This window comes from Micropterus salmoides, unplaced genomic scaffold, assembly GCF_014851395.1.
Source record: "Micropterus salmoides isolate LMB-PRFRI ecotype aquatic unplaced genomic scaffold, ASM1485139v1 Ms_hic_scaffold_10, whole genome shotgun sequence".
Lineage (NCBI taxonomy): Eukaryota > Metazoa > Chordata > Actinopteri > Centrarchiformes > Centrarchidae > Micropterus > Micropterus salmoides.
Window position 1 is genome coordinate 27725124 of NW_024040041.1, and position 18496 is coordinate 27743619.

General features: G+C 43.9%; 1 protein-coding gene, 1 long non-coding RNA gene and 2 other non-coding genes across 6 annotated transcripts in view; 1 reads left to right on the top strand and 3 right to left on the bottom strand.

Annotated features, from left to right (window-relative positions):
• shank1 (SH3 and multiple ankyrin repeat domains 1) overlaps positions 1-10930 on the top strand; it is a 75737-nt gene extending 64807 nt beyond the window's left edge. Inside the window, exons 20-28 of one of the 3 annotated variants that reach the window (XM_038706290.1) lie at positions 1535-1543; positions 1794-1820; positions 1912-1968; positions 2153-2268; positions 2984-3107; positions 3727-7303; positions 7537-7548; positions 7864-8754; positions 10410-10930. In XM_038706290.1, the coding sequence (XP_038562218.1) occupies positions 1535-1543; positions 1794-1820; positions 1912-1968; positions 2153-2268; positions 2984-3107; positions 3727-7303; positions 7537-7548; positions 7864-8754; positions 10410-10497 (4901 nt within the window). In that variant the 3' untranslated portion in view covers positions 10498-10930. The remainder of the gene's footprint in view (positions 1-1534; positions 1544-1793; positions 1821-1911; positions 1969-2152; positions 2269-2983; positions 3108-3726; positions 7304-7536; positions 7549-7863; positions 8755-10409) is intronic. The other 2 variants (XM_038706307.1, XM_038706298.1) reach the window with 2 other exon arrangements.
• Positions 10931-15030: 4100 nt separating this feature from the next.
• LOC119893909 lies at positions 15031-16907 on the bottom strand. Its single transcript, XR_005442848.1, has 3 exons — positions 16658-16907; positions 15911-15957; positions 15031-15158 (listed from the first exon to the last, which is right to left on the bottom strand). It is a non-coding gene; the product is annotated as an uncharacterized LOC119893909 (long non-coding RNA).
• On the bottom strand, positions 15242-15333 carry LOC119896654. The gene has a single exon (XR_005443271.1). It is a non-coding gene; the product is annotated as a small nucleolar RNA SNORD88 (small nucleolar RNA).
• Positions 16033-16124, bottom strand: LOC119896655. Its single transcript, XR_005443272.1, has one exon. It is a non-coding gene; the product is annotated as a small nucleolar RNA SNORD88 (small nucleolar RNA).
• Positions 16908-18496: the final 1589 nt, after the last annotated feature.

Consider the following 18496-nt stretch of genomic DNA (forward strand, 5'->3'; position numbering starts at 1 on the left):
CTGGCCCGCCCACAGCTTTAACCCCAGCGCCCACAGAGCAAGTCTACCAGCCCCTCTGCTCAACACGCACACACACGCAGACACTCAGCAAGTATTTGTTGCCAAGGTAACACTGCAGGGGAATGGGCGTCACCTGACAAGAGTTTTCCGGGCGCCACAAACATCATTGCAAAGTGTATACGGACTTCATACGTGTTCTAGAGCAAGTGGCAAAATATGTGCCTCTTGTGAAGATTGATGTCTTTTGTTGAAAGCGTTTTTGATTCATTTAGACGAAATCACACCCAGGATAAAATTATTGAGATGAGTAATTTTTGTGAAAAAAAACAAAACAAACAACTTTGTTCCAGGTCTGTTGCTGTGGTAACAGCATTATGCGTGGCCGTGCTTATGCCATCTCTATTTGAGGCAAAATAGTGGGAGGAGAGTGCATGGTGAGGGTCAACGCCCCCCATTTGCAGATCAGAACGTGGGCCAGTGTTTTATTGGTGATTGGGTTATATCTTCTAAACATTTATGGCGTTTGCTGTCCTTGTATCTGTCGCTGCTGTCTGGTTCTGAGCATGCCTGGTGAGCGATTGACCGTGTTTGAAAGATGATGACATGTGTAACTGCTGAAGGGGAGGGAAATCTGCAAGGCTTTCACAACAAACAATGCGCAAACCGGTACCCATACTACGAGTGAAAGTTTATCCTGAGTGTAGAAATCTGCCCATTACCCAATTCCTCCCCCATCTCTTCCCCTCACCTGCCTTCTCTCTGTGGTGTGACCTCACGTGACCAGCATAAAGCATGAGCACCCAGTCTGAAACACAGGTACCAGTTTCCTTTGCAGTCAGACACCTTTTAACTCAGATCCTCATTGCTTTTGCCTCTTTCTGGATCAAGGTAAGAGGAGCACAAGGTATGATGAAGCCATGTCAGCCCCTGCCATATGCTTATTCTAATGCATTAGAATTAATTTAGCTGTGACGCCTATTAAACTATCTCACCTCTGTGATTGGTGCAGTGTCTCAGTTCACCTAGAAGTTATGCTGCAAGATAACAAGGACATTAAAATGGAAATGATCCTGCAGTGCATATAAGTCCACAACCTGTTGTTTTCCTGACAATAATTTCATGCAATTGTTGTTTAAATATGGTTGGACACATGTTTTGATAAAACTATGGCTTTTTAAAAAAGGGTTTGTGCAGTAAAGTTGTGTTTAAGAGATGAAATGAGCACAAGTTCAAAGCCCTTTCATGCTTTGTTAAACTATCAGACATTTTTATTTCTGTTTAATTAATCTTTGTACTACACATTATGAAATAAAATGGCTTGAGTATACATATGGCAGATAACCCTATCCCTATTCAGTGCACACACACAAGCTCACTCACACCAGTGGATGCAAACACTGAAGGGTCACCTTTAATTCATCCTCTTTACTCCTCTATGTCCCTTTACTGTTCACTGGTTTAACCACTAACTCTGTCTTTTCTTTGTCTCCTTTGTCCCCACTTCACCGCTGGCGGGATCCTAACCATTTAACAGTGGAGAGAGGTGGGGGTCAGACTAATTTCACATAATAACAGCAAGAAGCATTCTGTATGTGCAGCATATTTACTGTAACATATGTGTGCACCCTTCAGCTGTTTTAAAATGTGAGTGTGATATGTTGTTTTACATTGAAAAGCCTGGCGAGGTGACTCAGTTTGTCAGACTCTGGGGAATGTGATTAGTATTCACTGTAACAACGCTATCACACTTACACTCCTGCCAAAACTTAAGTCTCCTTTTGTCCTCTTTCCAGCTGCTACCCCTTGGAAAAAAAAATCAGGTATGCTCTGGTACACTCTTGCTTAAGGCATTGTATTTATGTCTGTCCAAAATGACTTGACTTACTTATTCTGCATTTCTTTTCTTTTTAGAATTCGAATCCTCACAAGTTACAGAGAAGAAGAGGACAGTCTATCAGATGGCTTTGAGTAAGGGAGCTCATGTTTGTCAGTAAACGTTTTCTGAATCTCTTTCTCACCCACCTTCATCAAGTGTGTCCCTTTCCACACATTTGTTACTGTCCATTTTTCTGTTTCATCGTCGTATGTCTCTTTCTCTCTCTTCCTTTCTGTCTCTCTTTCTGTTTCTTTCTCTCCCTTTTTTTCCTCCCAGATAAACTAGATGAAATTCTTGCAGCAGCTCAGCAGACAATCAGCACCAATGAGGCGCCAGGGACACGGGGACAGGGGCCAAAAAGAGAGAGGGGACGAAGTTTCTATGGCAATGAGGTGTGTATTGTGAATCAAGCTACAGGATTGATTTACATGTGTCTTAAATCTGTGATGACTGTGTCTCTCATCAGGTTGAGAAGAGTGCCAGTCTTACAATGAGTTGTAGGAGGAGACAGCAAAGACTATGGAATATAAATTGAAAGAATGTCAAAGCAAAACTTGATGCAACCATTAGTTTCAACAGTAACATTTATAAGCTGCACTGGGCAAGATATTCCTACGTCAAAAATATTTCAAAATTAAAGATCCCGATTCAATGTGACCGACAGACTTGCATATAAATACACTTGAGTCATGTATTACCTGGTCATGAACCAATGTAAAAAAACAACAGAAGTGGCATTTTTTCACGTTTCTGTGAAGCAGAATGCGTAGTCTAAAGATTTAAAACATGCTAATGTCTACAACAACAGCTTATGTTTCATTTATAGGCATGAAAATGTTGCTAAGTGAACAACTGATGTACCAGTGAAGCCTTTATTCTTAGCTCATTTAAACCTGCATTAAATATTATTTCTGACTGATTAACAATAAACTAATCATACAAAGGGGTCACTCATATTGCCAAAACTACTGAGAATTAACACCAGACTCAGTAACTTTAAGTCTCTTTTAGATTATTATTTTCGTTTTCCGGCCCATACATGTAATTTACAGTTGAGTCTCATGGCTCTCTCCACTTCACGTGCTCTTTTTTTTTTTGGCATTTCAGCCAAACTACGGGGATCAGTCCGGGATGGGGATGATGTCGTCGGGGTTGGGCCTCGGCTATGACCGTGGCCAGTACACCTCAGGTCACGGCCCACAGCACGGTATGCTGCGGCAAAAATCCATCGGTGAGGCTGTCTGTTTTTCCTGTCTGCCCTTCCATCCGCCTGTCTGTCTGTCCTCTGGACCAGTAGAGGGTCTACACTGTGCTAACCTGTTTGTCTGTGGCCAACTATGTCTTGTCTGCGGCCAAAAATGTGCGCACTTCTATATCTGTAGCTGATCGTGTGGTACCTGTTTAACTTACTATAAAAATAAGATGTTTGTTTGTCTTATACTCACCCTACTACTATTTGTCATATTGTAGTGCCACTAATCCTGTTTTATTCTTACTTACTAAGGCCTTGCTAACTCTACACTAGTATTGTGCTCTCTGGTGACCAACAAAACTGCTGTTTTGTGATGCTGCCCAGTTGCTGTTTGTGGAATATATAGCACTAACGGACTTACCTACTAACAGGCATAATAATTGAGGACAGACTCGCTGACAGGTAGACGGGCAGGCAGATTTAGACAGACACTCTCATAGTATCCTCAGTTTCCCTTTTTTCTGGCTCCATTTGCTCTCCACTCTTATTCGCCCAAAATCTTTTGCCTCTCTTACTCTCACTCCATACCATCTGTACCATCTAAAAATCCCTATTTCATCAATTTGTTTTTTCTCCATTTGTGAATGCTGTACTGCAGGGGTGCCTGAGGAGGAGAAGCAGTTCCTGCACCCTCCAGCCATGAAGTTTGCTCGCAGTTTGTCTGTGCCTGGCCCAGACGACATCCCTCCTCCTCCCACCACAGCTCCACCAGACCCTCCATTCTCCTCTGCTCCGCCACTAGGTTGGAGAGCTAAGTCATCCCAACAGCCCTCTGTCTCTGTGTCTCAGTCCACATCCACCTCTGCACACTACCAGCCCTACCCCCAGTCAGTGCACTTCACCCATGGGGGCAGGGAGAGGGCAGGTGGTCCCAGCACCGGCTCCAGTGGTGGAGCGGTGGACCACACAACCTCGTATGCACATGCAGCTCCCCATACTACTCAAAGCAGGACTGCTTCGCGGAAAGTTGCCTATACTGGGGAGCCTGTTGGACCTGGCATAGGGGCTGGTGCGGGGGCCAAGACAGCAGGTCTTAGGAGAGGCTACAGCACCGCTGTCCCCCCATCGAGCATTGCCACTGTAATGCCTCAGCAACAACAGACTACCCAGAGTCAACCCCAGCGAGCAGACCGCAGTGCGGCTGGGGCTGGAGCAGGTGGTCCTAAAGCAGGGGCCCGGAGAGGTAAGGGTCCCCTGGTGAAGCAATCCAAGGTAGAGGACCTGCGCACGGGACAGGGTACACTGGGGGGCAAAGGTTCGGTGGAGAAAAGCTCAATCCCCATCCCCACCATTATCGTCAAGGCCCCTTCAACCAGCAGCAGTGGACGCAGCAGCCAGGGCAGCAGTGTGGAGGCTGACGCTCCTACATCAGGGGAGACAGATGAAACCAAAACACCCCATGGTCCTCCTCCTTCAACTCCCGCTCCACAGCCCCCTGCCCCGCCTTCCATCCCAGCACCGCCGCCTCCTTCCTTGCCTTCCATCCGAGCCCAGGATAACCTGGACTTTACCAGCCAGTTTGGGGCTGCCATTGTTGGTGCAGCTCGCCGAGACAGGGAACGGTTTCATGAAGCCCGCAGAAAGAGTGCCTCCTTGTTCATGTCTGCTGAGGAGGATGTGAGCCTTGGGGGAGTGAGTGATGGAATAGGCGGAGTAACAAGGACTCAGGTGTCACAGCAGCAGCTTAGCACACAGGGTGAAAGTTCATCAACACGGCTGCGCCCATCCAAATCAATTGATGAGGGCATGTTCTCTGGGGACACCTTTATCCATCACACCCGCAGTATGCCACCAGCCTTTGGTCTACCTGAGTACTCCTCACCTGCCCTGGACTATCAACCTAAGTCTGTGCCTACTGACTTGTACACAGCAGCAGGCAGGCAGCCAGCAACCTCTGCTACCACCACCTTCATTCACCCTCTAACAGGAAAGGCTCTTGACCCCACATCACCACTAGGCCTCGCCCTGGCTGCTAGAGAGCGTGCTCTGAGGGATGACAGCAGGTTAAGGAGGGGAACAGAGCACCACTTCAGCCGCCAGATGTCGAGTGTGGTGTTTCCTTCATCTTCTGCCGCCTCTCAGTCTGTGTCGTCCAACGCCCAGTCCTCCACCGCCCAGTCCTCCAGCTCCTCCTACCTGGTCACCTCGTCTTCTCTGGCTGCCACCACGCCCACTGTTGGCCGTCCACCCTCACCCAGAATCCTCAGAGGAGTTGGGAGTGTGTGGAGTGAGGAAGGGGGTGGAGGAGAAAGGGAGCGGGAAGGAGGAGGGGCTCGTGAAGGACTAAGAGTTCGCTTCTCTGAGGACAAAACCGTCCACACGCACCACTACCAGTCTCAGCCGTATCAGCCAACCTACAAGGAGAGGGAGCGGGAGAGGTCAAGGGAACGCGAGAGGGAGCTTTCGAGAGAAAGAGAGCGGGACAAAGAGAGAGAGGGTTACATGAGGAGGGCAGAGCAGGCTGCTGCCAATGCGGCGGCTGCTGAGAGCTCGGCTCAGCAAGTGTCCCAGCCTCAGCAGCCTCGGAGGCCCACTTTTCTCAGGATGGAAAGTCAATCTGATGCCTATATCTTGTCCCTCACCCCTCCCTCTCCTCCACCTACCAGTACCCAGCAGACAGTGAACACTACTGGGAGCACTGGGACTGGCCTGATGGTTCTCCCTCCCCCTGCCCCCTCAGTTGATGCTGATGATGAGTTTGTCTACGCAGACCCTCTCCCACCTCCATTAGAGTTTGCTAACAGCTTTGACAGGGGAATATCAAGGTACACACAACACGGGATGCTACCCAACAGCCTGACATCCCGCCAACAGCAGGTCCCACCCCCACCACCTCCTCCTCCACCTCCACCACCACCCCCTCCACCCTCCCAAAAAGAACCATTTGTAAGTGGGTTTCCCTCTCATACACCCCTGCCCTCACCTCAGGCAGGGGACTCCACTGCCTCCAGCCTCACATCTTATGACAGTGAGGTGGCTAACCTTACTCAGTCCGCTCCCTCCCCCTCCCAAACATCACCTAACCCACCACCCCCTGCCTCGCCCTCTACCTTGCAACCCACCTCGATAGCAGGACCCCCACCTCCCCCGTCAGTTTCACCGCCACCTCCTCCTGGTTCCTATCACAGACCCTTCTCTATGTCCCACCCCCACCACCTTTACAACAGCTCTCATACTCCTGGGCGCTCTTCCCCCACGCCTCCCCCGCACACTGTCGCTCCTCCTCCCGCCTACCGTGGTCCCCCAACGCCCTCCTCCACTGCTGCCACCTCTGCTCCACTTAGGGGCAACGCCTCATACGCCACGACCGCTAGCTGTGCCGCTACAACCACCGCTGCTGCCACCACAACAAGCACCTCCACTCAGCTCTACCAAGAGCGTGCACACACCACACATACAACATCCTCCACCTCCATCACGGGCAGTCGCAGGACAGGGGAGCACCACCGTCCTCCCCCTACTACCAAGAAAGGAGAGTCCCAGGAGACAGTGGTAGACTCTGGGATTGAAGAGCTGGATAGCCGCAGCAGCAGTGACCACCACCTGGACAGCATCCTGGCTTTAAGTGGAGCCAGCGTACGGGGAGACAGGCTGGACCGAGGGGAGAGAGGAGGTGGAGCTGGCGGACGGATGGGAGGGGGAAGTGGAACAGGGGAATCAGAAAGGGGAGGAGATTTTCTGGAGTCTTACATGAGCTACCTGGACGGACAAACTTTTGAAATGCAGAATGCCACAGCAGCAGCCTCCACCTACCCAAAAGCCAATAGGTTCAGAGAGGGAGGTCGCACCAGTGATCTACACAGACAGACCAGCACCGCTCCTGCGTCCTTCCACTCCCACAGACGGAGGGACGAGCAGGAAGAGGACGAGATCGAGGAGGGAATCGCAGAGGAAGAAAGTAGCCAGGATGGGTATGGGGTGAGGGACATGCAGAATTTGGGACGTCCCATTTCACCATACTTTGATCGCCCACGCACTCCTGAGATGAAGCCTCTCTGGGGCGAAGGGCAGATGTCCGGTGATGGAGGGGGTCAGTCCGGGGCACTTTTAGAGGGGAAGAAGATTTACCCTCCTGCATCCAGTATGAAGCCCAGCATCATAAATGAGCTGAGCAGCAAACTGCATCAAAGAAGCAAGGACAGCTGGAGCAGCCAGAGACCACTGAGCAGACACAGGTACACATCAGTGAAAACTTTGGCTTTATGTTTTTCAGTGTCACAGCATGAACAGTTGTAGTTGTTGTTGAGGCACGGCATTGTCATTCTGTTCATGTCAGTGTGCCACTTGTGAGTTGTGAGCTCTTTACCTCCCACAATTGCTGTCTGTTTATGTCTTGTGTAAGTGTTGTCTATACTGTGTAAACCTCTCCTCTTTTATTTCTCTGGCTTTTTCCATGTGTTTCTCTCAGAAGCAGAAACAGGTAATAGAGGCACTTCCACACTCATTTTTTTTTCTGTCAGGAAGGACATAAAACTTTGACATCTGCTTGAATTTATAGCCTGAGACAGTAAGGAAGGAGAGGAACCCTTGTTAAACTTGAAACAACTGATAGACTTATTGTACACAATCAAGATGTTGACAGTATAAAATAATTTTAATCCGCTGTTTCTAAAAATGGCTGGACAATGTTTTACCCACAATACCCTTAATGTGTGTGCACGTTTTTAATTTTATCGTTTTCTGTTTTCTATCATGTTTTTCTCTTGTAACAGTTTATCTCCCTCTCCATTCACAGATTTTCAGAAGACTCAGCCTCAGCTCTGAGCCCCCCCTCAGCTCGATCCCAGTCACCGTCTCCAATTTCGTTATCGCAGCCGTCGTTATCCCCATCCCCCACCCCTGCCTCCCAGTACCCTAACTGGGGACGATCCCCATCTCCTCAGCCTCCAGCTTCTTCTCAGCCTCCACGTTCCCACTCCCCGCTGTCTCCGACATCTTATTCCCCTTACCCCACCTCCCCCAAACACAGACCTGTCTACCGGACCAAAGCCCTAGAATTCCAGTTCATCCCTAGTCGAGAGTCCCGTAAAGCAGAATCACACATACTCCAGCGTAGGCGAGCACCCAGCCCCCTCATCTCCCCGTCAGAGAGGCCCAAACTGGGTCCACCGCGGCCATCATCCCTTCCACTCCTCCCCACCTCACCCCTATACAGTGCCATCTATGACCTTCGAGGTTCAATCACCCCACCATCACCTGGGAACCCTCTTGGAGATCCTTACTTCTCGCCCTCTCCTCCACTGTTTGCTCCCTCTGGTGCCCCTCCTCCTCCAAACTCCACCTTAGTTGTTTCTCGATCGCTCTCTCCAACTCACTTCCTGTCCGGGACTTCTTCTCCACCCCTGCACCCTCTCCCTCCACCTACCTGCCTGAGTTACCCCCATCTTCCACCCCCTTCCCCTACAAAACCTTTTGCCTCCAAGCCGCTGCCCTACTGGACCAAGTATGATGTTGCAGACTGGCTAGGATACCTGAACTTGGGTGAGCACAGAGAGCGTTTCCTGGACAACGAGATTGACGGCACCCACCTTCCCTCGCTAACCAAGGATGACTATCTAGATTTGGGTGTGACACGTGTAGGCCACCGCATGAACATTGAACGGGCCCTGAGGAGCGTAATGGACAGGTATGGCTGCAATTGTACAGGCTGCTGAGAAACACAATTAACCACTACAACTCATTTAGAAGAGTTGCAATAGAAAGTAACCAAAGATTATCCTTAAATGTTACCTGGCAGGACCATCTCAATTATTTTGAATGTTTGCACCTGGTTACATGCTTTTTCTGTCTGACAAACTTTACAAACAGCTCTCTTTATCAATATGCATCTCTACACAGCACACCAAAACACTTTATACACAGCTCAGGATGTACCATAACGTTTGTGTTCCAACGAGAAAACTTGGTCACTCATCCCACAATGACCTAAAAAAAACCACTAATAACTAGTAGCATTACAAATTGTATTAGTGTTGTCTGTAGTAGCTTTTATTCATGTATTGTTTACCTTACAAAAAAGGAATAGCACCACTGCATAGATTGTGCTAACAGTTAACAAACAGCATACATTTGCAAATCTGTAAATACAGAGCTGATGTGGTTGTGGAGTAGAGTGAATGACAATGTGAACACATTTTGTGACAAAGTAATGAGAAGTTATTCACTTAATTTCATTTATTTGTTTATAGTGCTCATTAATTAACTGTAAAGTCACTGTAAATGAGCAAGAGTTAGCTCAACAGGCTAATTTTCATCTGTTGTCCCTCGCCAGTTATTAAAAGGGCAACCTAAAATAAAGAATTACAATTAAATAAAATGACTTATTACAATCCGCACGTATTAGCAATATATACAGAATAATAGTCAGACAGGTACAACGCATAACAATAACAAACAACATATTAGACAAAGCATAGTCCACCTTGACTGCTGTTGTACTGACTCTGTGAAGAGTTTTTAAAAAAGGTTTTAAAAACCTGTAATCTATAATCATCAAGTCTATTTTAACAACACTGAGGTCCTCTTGTAGTCCAGGCTCTAAACAGAGAGCAGAGTTAACAATGTGGCACACACAGCACTCACGTGTTGTGAAATACTGTGGACACTAGTATACTAATAATAATATTACTTTAAAACAAAAAGACCATAACTGAGATGATTGGTTACCTCCATGTCACAGCAGTGTTATATTTTATTCAAGTGTTAAAATTAAGACACCATAAAAGCTTCTCCCTCCCTTTTGTCATTGAGCTTGTTGTTTGTCATTCAGGATAAACATGTTGGATGGAATAATTTTCATTTGGCCATTCACTCCATTCACCATCTGCCCCTATCTCAAACTCTTAAAAAGCTTTAGCTCCATTTGCACTGGAAGAACAGCGCCCTCTTCCTGTTTTGTGCTTTAAAGCATTCAAGTAGTTTTCCCCACAGTGAAAACTCCTCATTAGTTTAAATTACTGTTACTATGGTTTTGATGCGTGGCTTTTTCTATTCTCATGCTATGTTATACCGTAAAATGGATTTGTAAATGTATGGATTGAAAAATGCTCTATCACCGCATGTGTGATGACCAATGTTTTCCTAATCTAATCCGTCATGTAGTGAGTCTACAGCACAAGAGCGGCCATACTTTCATAATGAACAAATAATTATCTCCAAAAAAGTGAGAGTCAAGCCAGAGAACAACTCACAACTGCCACAAAACAACACACACCATTCATTATTATTTCACAAAAAACACCAAACGTCACGTGTGTCTTTTGTTTGTTCTTCTGTCCTCAGGCTGTCCAGCAGCCCATTTCCCATTTCTGTTCTCTCACCTCGGGATGGACAGACTGAGAGGAGGAGGGACGACGGGAGTCGGAGCTGAGGTTGCAAATGCAGAGGCAGAAAGAGAGAGAGTAAGAAAGAAGGAGGGATTGGAGTCAATGAGGGAGGAAGACACAACTGCTGCTATCCATGGTGGATTCACACAACAAATGAGGGGGGAACAGATTTCACACAGAGAGCGACAGAAAGAGGGAGTCAAGTCCCAAAGGGAGATGGAAACACAGGGATGGAAAAAGGGCTGACGATCCATAAAGACAGTGGCTGGCGCTCCCAAGTTGTGGCAGGCTGATATACACAAGTACACTCCCCACATGCATGCACGGTCACACCAATCAACAAACAAGTAACACAAACACACTGTCATCCAAAATGCATACGGAGACACCATGGCTGCAGCGGAGTGAAGAACAGCGATGAAACCGAACCAAATACATGAGAGGAACAATCAAAAGCCAGTTAGATTATTTTTTTTTAATCAAGCAGGTTGTGTTGTTTGGCAGCGAGCTGGAGAAGATAAAGGTGTCCTTCATCATGCTGCCATCTTGTTGAGTAGTCCTCTTACCCCTCAGTTGGCTGGTTATATCTGTTCAGGTTTAAGAGTGGAACCCACCACGAATATTTAAGAGTGCAATCAATGACAACCTGTCCCCGTGTGAATGGATGTCAGTATGCTTAAAACGTGTCTGAATATCAGAGGATGAATATTTGAGGGTGAATGTGGGTGAATGTGTGCAGGAGTAAGGATTTTGTCTGTCTGCATGGTGAACGTTGGACGACGCAGGGCAGTATATCATGACAGCTTCCACGTCTTTTAGAGGTGATGAGGGCACAGATAACTTCCTTGGTTAAGGCCAAGGAGGCTGGCTGTGGCTTTGATTGGTTACGTGTTGTTTTTACCTCATCACTGGTAGGGCTCTGTCCTCACTGCAGGTCCTGTGATCAGGATGTTGTGTGTTTCTCAATATCTATTTATCATCTTAAGTCTTATAATGACATATATACAGACTGGTCACTGTATCACAAATTTGTAGCAAAAATAAGTGCCCAGACCAACAAAAAAAAAAAGGAATAAAAAAAGGAAACACACTGATACGCACACACAGGCACCCAAGTTACTACTATACACGCCTGCATGCAGACACCAACATGTAAACACACACAAGCACTTACAAGTGATTGTGTTAGAGTTTATGGGACACCTCATATATAGACACACACTATATGTTTGGATCCAAGATGTACTTAAACAAAAGGAGACAGACTGTGCTTTCAACTGTTAGACAGGATATGTGACCATGTGAGGAGATATCTAAACCCCGAGGATTTTATTTACCGAGAAAGACTTCCTCAGCATTGAGGCAACTGTTGTACACCCATTCAGACCTTCAGTCCGAGGGAGACTGGAAAGGAGAGGGAAGGGAACGAGGAAAAACTGCCATTTACTTGCTCTTTCCCAGCCAATCCCCCCTGCTCCTTCCAGGAGTGGTCCCTCTCTCTCTCTCTCTCTCTCTCTCTCTCGACAAAATCCTGGAGGAAACATGCAGCCACCCGGCTGAGAGGATCTGAGAGAACCGCTTATATCGAGTTTTAATACTATGATTGTTCTTACAATTTTTAAACTTTAAATGGGAATACTGGAATACTGATATTGATATGAAGAGATTTATTGTTACTATTTATCATTACTATCATCGTCCTTACTGTTATTAAAGCTTCGAAGAGTTCCTGGTTTCTGCCTTTGATGGCTGAGATGGCTCAGCTACGACAGTATTGAAGATAATCGTGATGGCTATATGAATATATATGTAAATGTAGGTATTTTTGAATTGAAAGATGCATATTATTTCATGCACGGTACCCTTAACATTGCTTTTATGTGACAAGAGGCGTTGCAACTTAATGTGAAGCACATTTTATAATCAATTCCTTACTTCCTCCTTACTGTTTTTCTTTTGTCAGACTAAAAAAAAAGAAGCTTTAATCAAAGTTACATGTTGACTTTTATGGCCTCAAACTATGATTTCCTCCCTCTTTTTAAAGTTGGCTGCCACTTAATAACATGGAGATGCTGAAAATGTAGCAACTGTTACTCTGTGGATGCCCACAAAACACATAGGTGAAATTTTTTTGTTTTCAATTCCAGATAACCGCCATCCCCTCCTGATTAATCACAAATGTCACTCTTCTATTATGTCTTGATGTGCCATATTACACTGAAGTCCTTTTATTTTCCCATCAGCTATAACTGCACATTTATATCTCATTATAACCTCAGTCCTGCTTTTCTCAATTTTGCTGAGATCAAATATAAGGGCTCTCTCATGACCACTTTCCCCTCACCTGTCCTGCTGCTTTTGAGTCCTCGAAACATATCAAATGTGCATTTTACATCGGGCATCCTCAGTCTGTTTTTGCAAAAAGCTAGATGAGTTTTTAGATCATGTCGCTCATCAAGTGCACAGGCTACAAATGTGAATGAGCAAAGGTCATTAAGGGGGCATTTGACTCTGTAAGTGCTTTGTGTTGGCGGTCAAGGAGAGATTATATTTGAATGCTAAGGGAAATAGCAGTAAGGACGATGAAAATAATGGTCACCTAATTATGGTTTAAGATGTAAAAAAGAAGTCTCAAAAGTTCTAAAGAATCTCTGTCTTCCAAATAATGTTTAACATGAAAAGGTACAATGTATTTATTTAACTGTTCTGCTTTCTATACAGTTCGACCCATTCTCTACATCTGCCCCCTTCCACTGTTATTGACCTGACAGTATTAAGAGCTCCAGTGTGTTTTTGCTCATATGCATCTTCTTGTTTGTACAAAGCACCTTCTGCCGTCGCTGACATGTGCCAGTATGCTCACAGCTCATTGTTTATTACCAGCGTATTATGCAATGACCCTATTTCCATTAGCAACTGTGGCTTTTCACACGTCCCTTTAGAGGTATTGGAGTCATTTTGAGCCTGAAAGGGGCCGTTTCTGAACAAGCAGAATGTGGCTTCCTGTCCAGACCCAATCCACAGCCAGATTCTGCTTGTTTCTTTCAGGTCTCTAAAAAGTTTGCTAGTGTGAATAGGGCCAATTAATAACTTCGGATAAGACATTTTGAAAACATCTCTTGCTGATACAATGATGATCTCGTTAAGTGACTGGTGAGAAACTGTTTTTGGAGAATTGTTATTAATTCTTTCTTTGCGTTTAGTAGTTAAATTCAGGAGTGATGGCTCATCGTTGCTGTCGGGAGAAAAAGCAAGATCTGAGGGAATCGGTCTGACTCTATAGAAAGCATTTCTTTTCCTTTAAGAGATCTTTTAAAAAATGAGAATATGAACTGATGAAAGGTAACTTACAGAATATATATGTATATGTTATATGCATATACACACATTCATATAAACATATGAATTTCAAATGTTTTAAGAGATAATAAATTGTTAGAATTATAATAAAGATACAGAAACAAAGTTGTAACTTATGTTTTCTTGAAATGATTAATTTTCATCTGGACATTGTTCCTGCGGATCAAGACAACGGTTTCACTCCCTGACTCACTTTACAGGTCCCAGATTTGTCATCACTCCTCAGATGGATTATAGAGTTGATTTCAAATCTATCTTTAAAAAATACTATACAACACTTGTTCTATAAATCTTCTGCAACTTAATCTGCACACTAAACTGTTGCCGTAATGCTTAAGATTACAGTGTATATACAATGTCCTGATGATATACTTACTAGGTACCTAGGGTATATTTAGGAGGTACCTAGAAATTAATTACAACCTCGTCATTTTTAAATACCAGGTAAATATTAAATATTTACAAGGTACATACGAGTGACCAAAAAGCATCGCCTATGTCTTCTCACAACAGCTATGTCATCAAAAAGAGCGAAACTACATATAAACTTTAAATATAAAATGTCTGCTTTGCGCTGTGCACACACCTACAATAGCTTGCCACACTGTTCATTAAGTTTATACTGTACGTGCTCCATACTTATTTTTTGGATCTGACCGGATATAGAAGGTTGTTTTTGATCAGATGGATTATATAGTGCAGCGGATCCACTACAGTACTATTCCCCTGTATTTCAAACTTATTATTGCTATGAGAGGTGCAGCATTCTTTTGAGGTTCAGCCTAAAGGTTGTGTTCCTATAAATGTGCTTATATTAAGCACATAAAATTTCAAATTTTCTCAAGTTCATTTTTATGATACAATTTAAATCTCTGCTCTATTACATGGTTTCTGCATTTTTACTGTAATTTATTAAGTATATAGTACTATTTTCATTCAATATCTCAAAGTTGTTAACCCTGTTATTTACCATTCATCTTAAATTATACCATATTTGCTTTGGTAAATGCATTATATTGGCACTATTTTAAATTATAGTAATTTCGATGCTACGATTTAGTGTCACCAATGTTGTTTGTAACAGCACAGACTTAAATACTGCAAAACATTAAACTGACTCAAATTAACCTTGAGCATTTCATTTACACTTAAATCAGTTCCCTTCACTATCAGCTCTCACAGCTGAGTGTATAGTTGTAGAAAAGTAAAGAGACAAATACAATGCAGCTTTATTTATTTGATCAAATTATAGCAAATACAGGATAATAACTTCATAAAAATTCACACTAACCAAAACATGCAAGAACATGACATGAGTAGATGAAGCTTGCTGTTGAACCCGTACCTGAAAAACAAAAAAAAAAAAAAAAAAGACAAGCAAGCGTTAATGTGTGTTATAATTCTCGCTTTTGACCAACAATAGTTTCTCTTCTCCTCAGAAACTCTGGCTTGTCAGGGCCAAAGATGCACTTTTGTCTCCATACAGACTCAGAGCCCAGTGCAGGTCATCAGGGGAGAGGGACAGCCAAATCCAAATTAATGTAATCCACATACAAAACAGAAACGCACTGGGTCGCAGTAGCTGATATGTACAAGTAAATCTCACTACAATACTCTCCTAAACATTAAGGTAATAAACCTTACATTTTCTATACAGCAATATTGTGCAGTAATGTACCATTTCCACAGTGATGTCAAAGCAGACCGTGGTGACTTTCAATGAAGATGTATTGTGGCGAGATACATCAATGCTTTGCTTCAACACACCATAAATGCTATGACCAGTGCTCTTGAAGTCTGTTTTGAGCACAACATCCCAGTTTCTATAGGCACAGCACCCCATCTTCACTTCTGCCTAATTTAAAAGTTTTAGGGTTTATATATCTGACAGAAGTGCTGGTACATCCACTTTGACTCCGAGTTCATGTGCATTATCAAGTGTTCATTGCCCTCCAGTGGTCACAGTTCATAACTACACCATTATCGTTTAAGGACATTTTCAAAATGTGTTAACCAAAAAAAGTTTGTAAAAATGTGTCTGCCTTCAGTTGGTGATGGTTGCCACAGGAGCATTTATTATGATATCATTTTACATACCCAAGTAGAGTCCAGTCTGGGAGTGGTTTTAACTTGATGGAAGTGATCTAGGGGGAAAAAAACGACAAAAGCATGAGTTACTGAATTGTCATGACTATAATCTTTGGCCAGCATGAAGTAGTTTTCTCCTCAGAGACTCTGGCTTGTCAGGGCCAAAGATGCACGTTTATCTCCATACCTACTCAGAGCCCAGTGCAAGTCATCAGGGGAGAGGGAGAGCAAAAGCCACACACTTCAGATAATATCCCATGTGATCATAAACAAATACACTTAACTTACTCCTCAAGTGTTATCAAATTAAATAAATAGTGTTTTGCTGCTTCTGATCCTGTGAGTACAGTCGGAGTTAACGTTAGCTCTTCATACTGTTAGCTACCAAGCTAATGTAACCTGGTAGGCTTTCCACGTGGAGATAGGCCCACAGTGTTACCAACTGTCCGGCTGTTTTAACTGCTGGCAAACCGCAGTAACGGGCGATAACACCAAACCCAATTCAGCAATGTGTAAATTTAATGTTGCCACGTTCAACACGAGTCCTATATGAGACCACATGCTTTGAGTTGCAGCCACATGGCACGGTGTTGAGTTCGGCGTTACATTTACCCAACAAAGCCGGCTTATATATTGATAAACCACTTTGCTTTCAATACTACGCCTGCTGTTTAACGACGTTAATACTGCTGGCGTTAACGTTAATTAAACAGAATCAATCAGACAGGATTTGTGCTAGTCTTAATGTCATCTTACCAGCTTCACCAACGATGTTAGCTCAATGCAGAGAAGAACCAACTGACTGAACCGGTGCTGCTTCTTTGGCTTTTAAATGTCGGCGCTTGACAGCCAGTTCGTAAGCACATTACCTCCACCTGCTGGACTGGAGTGGAAGTGTGGCGCAGTAAATTGGCTAACTACTCTAAATTAGCTCTGCATAACAACCTTTAACTATTTTATTAAAATGACTAAGTCTGCCTCGATGTCTACCGAATAAGACTTCCTAACTTTTTATTATGTTTGGCTTCCTCCAATGATTAAAAAAACCCACAAATAACAAATAACTTTTCAGTTGACTTCAAGCTAGCTAGGCTATTATTATTATTATAATTAATAGATGAGCAAACATTACAACTGTCCAAGTGAAAGTTATATTTGTGTTTATATTTTTAAATTAGTAATATGTAGGATACTTAACTTGCTATTCCTAAATATCTCTTAATAAATACACTGAGATGTTGGCTTCACCTGGCATTCACAAACGTGGAAATAGCCCAATGGTGGCTATTAGTGGTTGTTTGAAATAACTATTGCTATTGCTTGGATTTTAAATTCAGAAGTGGTGTCGGGACCAAACGTAGGTAAAGAAGAGAGAAAACTTCACAAACCTTGCAGAGTTTTCTCTTTGCGTTAGAAAGTAAGTTGAGTTGTGCATTTATCCACTACGTAGCCAGCCTGTGAGCTCGACAACCAGTGTGTATTTAGAATAATGAGTATTTCTACCCTCTATTGGTTACAGAGCATAACTATGCTTTGTTTAACTAGTTCCCCAACACTGGGTATTAGCTAGAGGTAGTACTACAGGCAACTATCTGCCTTGATTCTAGTGAAGTACAAACTGTGATCAGTGATGGTGTGTTCCCACAGAAAGCGAAGTGAATTTTCACCTCCCGTGACTCACTGAGTATGACCTCTGGATTATTTTTGCAAGTAATGCGAGTAAACATAACCTGCAAATATTGTGCCGGTGGTATGAATCCAAAATAAACATATTTTGCTGTGATTTAATCCCAATAAACATAATATTTTAAGCAAACACCTTTTGTGAGTTTGCTCTTTGGTGTCTAAATATTTTTGCATATAATTACAGTAAGCCCCACATCTGAGCAAGGGGGTGTTTGTGCTGTGAAATGGCAAACAGAGTCTGACAGACATACAGGCAGAGCACATCTTAGTTTTGTGTCTTAGCCTGCTTGCTTTTCATGGTTGTAAATAGAACTTAGAGGAAACGACAGGGAAGTGAAGGGACAGCAATCAAGGGAGAGAGAGCTACAAAACGTAGACAGCTGTATCAATTTAGTGAATGCTCTGATGATGATTAAATGTAAATAAATAATGCTTTCTTTGTGATGACAGTTGTGTTTCGTTTAACAACTAGCAACTGCAGTGTTGTCCAATGTGCTCCAGGCGCTGTGGATTTTTGATGCATTCCTGTGACTTTTTCTCACCCCCGACCCGCCGAACAACATATTCTCTGTGTGCACTGTGTTTCAGGACCTTCTGATTTACAAATTAAGCATTTCATAGCATTATTATCTATTTTACTCTGCAATTTGGCCACCCAATAAAAACGAGTCCGTGACATATTTTGGATCGCGACCTAAGGTTAAGTCTAATATTTAACTCACATTAAAGTATACGAGGTAAAAAAAATTGTAATCAACACTATTTTAAATGGGGTATCACGGTGGCCTAGTGGATAGCACTGTTGCCTCACTGCAAGAAGGTTGAACCTCGGTTGCCCCGGCCTTTCTGTGTAGAGTTTGCATGTTCTCCCCGTGTTTGCGTGGGTTCTCTCCACCATCCAAAGACTAG